The following is a 6,903-nucleotide window of genomic DNA, read 5'->3' as shown; positions in this document are numbered from 1 at the left end:
TATACGTTAATATTTAAATATAACAACAACTACAACAGGTTATATATATACGCCAATACGCCATAACAAAATAGATTTCTTGAAATGGTATAGACGATATGCGATGTATTTAGCGTTTATTATTATTATTATGATCAGTTTATTTACGCCAAACTCCAGTTTAACATGGATGGATACAAAAAATTGTCGAATTGTTTGCTATTCGAAAAAGTCATTTCGATCAGATCATTCTTGAAGACTCCAGGCTCGTCGCGCCCGTATGTGTTGTCTCCGCCGTCTTACACACGTACGATATAGTAAATTTTTGTTCACCAATTTTAATAGTGTGCTTTTAGTTTTAATATGTATTAGTGTATTACTGTATTAGAGTAAATTTACTTATTATAAAACTTTTTGGTAAGAACATTATCTGTTCTCTCGTTGTTTTTTTACGATATTTTAATTTTTAAATATATGTTCAATACAAGTTATATTATTTGAAAAAGTTAATCCAAGATTTTTATTTCATTAGCTGAGGATTCAATTGTTGAATGATATTGGTGGGAATTTATGATTTCGTAGCGAGAATAATATAGGCCATTCAGTATTCCATAATCAATGGTATAACAATGGAAAGGTATATCTCACTATATCTAGAAAATAAAAACTAATTTAATTTTTCACAATTAAGTTTATTTGATGATTCATAAATCATAATTATTAATTTTATAAATTTATTTTTATGTTTATGTACTCGTATATTACTGAAAAATAATATATTATTTACATATTTTTTTATTTATTTAAGTTTGTAATGGAAAGTGGAAACGTCCAACAACTAACAAGAATTATATTTTATAAATTAACCAACATTTTGAATGACTGAATAGGCTGAAAAGTATATATTATTATGTACAATGTACATGTACCTACGCATAATGCCTGTACGGCTATACGGCTATACATATTATATAAATATAAAACATTGTGTTTGCTATATATATAGGTACAAGACAATATATCATATTATAAATTAGGAAGGCTACTATGATTACTAATTAGCCTCACTTGGTATATAAATGTCTATTATGCACCTACGCAGTAACTTTAGTTTCTAATGACTAATGAGTAATAATCATCTTATCATCAAAACATAAAACAATTATTATAAATAAAAATTATTTCATATACAATGTGATCATGAATTCAGGGAACATAAATGTTTCGTTTAGATAACCACTACGTACATTGAAATTAATACTCAACATTTTAAGGGTATTCAAGTCCAACCACTTGTTTCAGAAATACACATTTTTTAAAATGTTCAAATCTTTATATTTAATCTTAACATTATCGGTGAATGTATGCGCAATACCAAATGTATTTTTTTAAACGACAACCGAATTGACACTTGCAGCCTGCAGGTCCTAAATTCAAAACCGACTGAATTGTATTTAAGCAAATTGGTCAAGATATAAGAAAAAAGATTTTTTTATGTTTGAATAAATGCATTTTTCTATTTAAAATAAATATAATTTTTTTTAAATTTATAGTATTTATACTTTTTATAACATTCAAAATATTTATAGTTCTTATTTTATATTTATATATATATACAGTGTGATCACGATTTAAGGTACCACTAAATATCTCAGGTGGATGACTTTGTATTGAAGTAAATATTTTAGAGGGCCTAGGGGGTACCTAAATACACATTTATGTATGATTTTCAATTTTTTTACACGTTTGGTGTGCGCATGCGCAATACAACTTACATTTTTTTAAATGGAAACACCAATTTTTTTTTACATATTCGGATAGATTATTTTTTTTTAAACGTTTTTTGTATAAAAAGTTTTTTTCTATTTACAAAATTGACCAAGTTAGAGAAGTCACCATTTCAGTTAATGCATATTATTGAAAAATAAAATAGAATTCCACTATAATAATAGTTAAAATTGTAATTGTATTATAGCAATCAACGAAACAAAAATTATCACATACTAAAGATATCTGGACGACATACGATATTATTATAACACGAACTATGCATTAACTGAAATGGTGACTTCTCTAACTTGGTCAATTTTGTAAATAGAAAAAAACTTTTTATACAAAAAACGTTTAAAAAAAAATAATCTATCCGAATATGTAAAAAAAAATTGGTGTTTCCATTTAAAAAAATGTAAGTTGTATTGCGCATGCGCACACCAAACGTGTAAAAAAATTGAAAATCATACATAAATGTGTATTTAGGTACCCCCTAGGCCCTCTAAAATATTTACTTCAATACAAAGTCATCCACCTGAGATATTTAGTGGTACCTTAAATCGTGATCACACTGTATACTATAGTAATATTTTCAGACATATAAATATGTTTTTTTTAATTATTATTTAATTGATAAATTTTATATATTTTTTAATAATTTTTTTCTATGATTTGTTTTTTGTTTTTAAACCGCGGTCTAAGGCTAATGATAACTTTACTGTCAACTGATAACATGAGTCATCAGCTGTGGTGGTGGGAACAATGGTGCTATGGTGGTTACTTTTTTCCTCATATTGGAATAAGACATGACTACATGAGTAATTGGACTATCGATTACTCCGCAATCCTCTTCGCTTTGTATACAGTTTGTGTTGATTATTAGTACTAGTGACTACTGCGCACTCTATTGTCTGTAGTTGTTTGTTGTTACTTCTCTTCAGTGAAGAATGAATATATTTTAGTGACTAATGAATAGTGGCTAGTCATCGCCTATTGTGCTCATTGTTCACGGCGTTCACGATTCGCATTACAAATTTAATATTAACTATTCCGGAGTGCTCATTACACGTCTGTTGTTGGTCAGTATATACCTATTGACGTTACTGCCAAAATTATGGCCATCTGCACGTTTTTGGGCAAGTACATTTTGTACTTGTTTAATCTGCTGTGTCTCGTAAGTATATATTGATATAAAATATAAATAATATTGTATTACTGCCGCGTGCGTTGAACATTCCATTCAATTTAAAATATAATAATTATGACGCAATGGCGTAGATGTAAAATGTTGTATTATATAGAAAGGATATATAATAAAAAACTGAAAGAAATGTGAATTGTGATTGTCTTGTGGTACTACATATTATTATGAAGGTGTTAAAGTGTGCAATATCAGTATTATTGGGGAGAAATATTCTACACACATGTACTGAGATTAACATAATTACCTATATAAACCCCAACAGAAATATCACTCTAACATTAACTAGATAACAATGTCGCACATTAAGGATTTAGGTATAGGAATGAATACACTACGGGAATTAAAAAAAATCAAGTATATTCTGGAATTGGAAAATGATGAGTTAAATCATATTTTTTTTTATTTAAAGTATAATGATTTAATTTAATAATATATTATATTATATTTGATCATTATAAATTTAATTTACACTATTATGTTTAAACACATTATATAATTATTTTAATAAATACTTAGAAATATTCTGGACCTAAGCTTTTTACAAGGTGCTTCCTTTTTCTTTCAATTGCTATCAGTACATGGGGTTGTTACAACATATTATGATTGTTATTGGGATGGTGTTTGGAGAATAATAAGGAAGAAAACTAATCTTTTCCCTACACCACATGTATTATAAAATATGTTCTGCACAAATTACAGATCTCCAGCGTTGGCATTTTGTCGATCGCATTTATTATCAATCAAAAACTGTACAAATGGTCAAATTTCATAAGCACGGATTTCATCACCACACCTCAAATACTGTTGGCCATTGGTATTGGACTGTTAATTATTTCCATCATTGGTCTGTGTGGTGTACTGAGAGATATTGGATGGCTTTTGACACTGGTGTGTACTATTCAAACTGTTGTTTAATACTTTTTTTTACTCTAAAATAACTTGCATTTCAATTTTTGTAGTTTTCTGTTTTGCTTACAATCGTCTTGATTGGAGAACTTATTTTGTCCGGTTTTGTATACCAAATGCGCAATGAAATTAAAGATTATGCATTAAATCAAATGAACCACACAATTTCTGGGTACAATAAAACAGGCTATGAAGCCTCCACACAAACTTGGAATTTGATACAGTCTGATGTAAATAATGTTTATCTTAATTACCTATTAAATTCTGGTTAATCTTATCCAGCCTAACTAATATTCAATTTTCTAATTTCCATTTTTAGATCGAATGTTGTGGAATTTATGGACCAGAAGATTGGAAACTGGTTACACCCAATAAACTGCCTACATCTTGTTGTTATGCCATACCATTAGATGGATTTTGCACAGAAACTGAATCATATAAAGATGGCTGCTTTAAAAAGTTTGAAAGTATTCTACAGGAAAATAGTGAAATAATAATATGGACAGCAATTGGATTTGCTTTAGTTCAGGTATGTTGAAATAGAATCATAAGACAAATCATAATTTGATGTACTAGAATAAATATATATTTAATTTAAAAATGTTTGAGTTATAATATAAACTAATTTTATTGTGATAGTAATCAATAATATGTAATGTTTTTTTGTTTTAGCTTTTTGCTGTGTTTTTAGCATGTTGTCGCAAGTGTTCTTTACACAAAGAATATGAAACAGTGTAAACATAATTATCATGGAAGTATGTAGTTATTAATAGTAGAGCTATAAAAAGAATATGTACTATTAATACCAATTTTTATCATTACTCCCAATATTTTTATCTATTTCATCTATAAATTATCATGTGTTTAGATTAACCGATATAACATTGATATAATATTAAATCATTATTTTTTTTTTATGTTTTATCATATATATACAATAATCTATGATAATTTTCGGTTGTTTTTTGTATTAATTTATTGTTCAATTTTAATACAATTTGTTGATTATATTTGTTCATTTAAAACTTAAAACTATCTTTTATATTAATTGCCATTGTTCTTTACCCATTAAGTAAATACTTGATATTATCAGCTATTATATGATTTATATAATAAAAAAAAAAAATTTAATTATAACATTGTATACAAATATACAATATTAAGTATTCACGGGATGATTTATTATTTTATATATTCTGTATAATTTTTACACTTTTGTTACGATTTTTTAAAACTATTTGAGTAATTAGTTCTACTTAGCTTTACTACTTATATACTTCTTTATTGTATTATATTAAGTTATTATCCATTTTTATTGAAATCTTGTTCTCATGTAGTATTATATTTTATTTTTAGAATTTTAATATAAAACAGTTTTATTTGTATTATTTCAAAGATATTAAATATATTTATGAACAATATTTGTTTGTTTTATTATTTTCTCTTTTATTTAAATATTATTTAACTTTAAATTTTTAACCAATGTAGTAGACTTCTTTCATTAAATAAGTTTGATTTACAAATGTTAATGATTTGTTTGAGTGTGAGAGATAAAATATAATTATAACTTCTTATTTATAATTATTCTGTGAAGAAAATGTATGTATTAATTATTGATATACATTTTCATTTTAAATTAACCTATATTTTTAAAAATGCTGAGTATAGATTTAAAATGACAATTATGACTTGTTTAAGTAAAATGTTTCATTCACATTAGGCCAAAAAGAAGATATTATTCAAATATCAATACTTGATCATTTTGTGAGCCAATTGAATCAGAATTTTGAAATGGAATATTCCTCTCAATAATTGTGGCGCCAATACAATTTACAAATTGTTGCATGTATGATCCAATGACAGATGGATCACATCAGCCTTATAAGTTATTTATTATATTAATAGATAAGTAACAGTTTATTTTTCTGTCCAGAGAAATAATTGACTATACACATACTTTAAAACAAGCTTAATACCAATGTACAATGGATGAAATAAAATATAATTCATCTATTCTGTAATAAAAATGTCAATATGATACGTTTTTATTATCGCCACCCAAATATTATTCGTCCTAATATTTCGCTAGGTATAAAAATATATTTGTAAAATATAAATATATATATTCAGTATAAAAGTATGAATAATACACAGTGATGACCAAGCATGATCACCCCTTTTTTTTCTTTTTTAATAATGCAGTTATTCAAAATTTGATTTTTTGGAATTTTCAAATATAATTAAAGACCATAATTTAAAATTCTTATACATTTTTGTGCTATTTAAGATGGAGATATGAACTACTATTTTTACTGTAAATTATTTAATGAATATTTTTTTTAAATTTGACATCAAAATCAAAATTCAATTGAGTATTTTAAAAAAAATTAACTTTGTGTATTAAGAATAATAAGTCTTCATATAGTAGGTTTAAGAGATGAGGGTAGTTAATTAGAAAATGGTTAGAAGTATAATAATTATCCATAATCAATATTACATATATTTTATATTTTTAAGAAATATTGTCTTTAATATAAATATTTTAATAACTGGAGAATTATATATTCACACAAGTTTGGATTTTAGTAGGTACATCAAGATTTTCAAAAAAATTATCAACTAAATAATTTACAATAAAAAAGCTTTTATTGTCCAATGATACTTCCTAAGTAGTACATCACAAGAATCTGAAAATATGGTCTTTAAGTATATTATACATTTCAAAAACCAGAATTTGAATAAATTCATTACTAAATTTACACATGTGGATGAATATCCTTGGTGGATCACTCCGTATAGCGGGGGTGGCCAACTTTAATAGATTTGTGATCGACCTTAGAGATTTTCTAGGTTGTCGCGATCGACCAAAAAAAAAAAAAAAATAAGGTTGTCAATGTGTGTTACAGTTCTTTTATTCGATATCTGTGTATAATCTCGTTTTATTTATTGCTTTTTTCTAAATATAATTTTTATATTCCTGGGATATACAAAAGTATACAAATTTACAAAAAAAAAAAAATATTTTAATTGTTTCCTGAAAAAAA

At 25.7% G+C, this 6,903-nt stretch overlaps 1 protein-coding gene across 1 annotated transcript; it reads left to right on the top strand.

The window, feature by feature from the left end:
- Nucleotides 1-2,567: 2,567 nt before the first annotated feature.
- Nucleotides 2,568-5,280, top strand: LOC132922124 (23 kDa integral membrane protein-like). The gene is made up of 5 exons (XM_060985471.1): nucleotides 2,568-2,923; nucleotides 3,653-3,841; nucleotides 3,913-4,089; nucleotides 4,179-4,388; nucleotides 4,532-5,280. The coding sequence occupies exons 1-5, from the start codon at nucleotides 2,864-2,866 to the stop codon at nucleotides 4,595-4,597; spliced, it is 702 nt and encodes a 233-aa protein (XP_060841454.1). The 5' UTR covers nucleotides 2,568-2,863; the 3' UTR covers nucleotides 4,598-5,280.
- The last annotated feature ends 1,623 nt before the right edge of the window (nucleotides 5,281-6,903 follow it).

Source organism: Rhopalosiphum padi, chromosome 2 (genome assembly GCF_020882245.1).
Source record: "Rhopalosiphum padi isolate XX-2018 chromosome 2, ASM2088224v1, whole genome shotgun sequence".
In the NCBI taxonomy this organism is placed as follows: domain Eukaryota; kingdom Metazoa; phylum Arthropoda; class Insecta; order Hemiptera; family Aphididae; genus Rhopalosiphum; species Rhopalosiphum padi.
The sequence above is the reverse complement of the archived record's forward strand: the minus strand, read 5'-3'. Positions and strand labels throughout refer to the sequence as shown.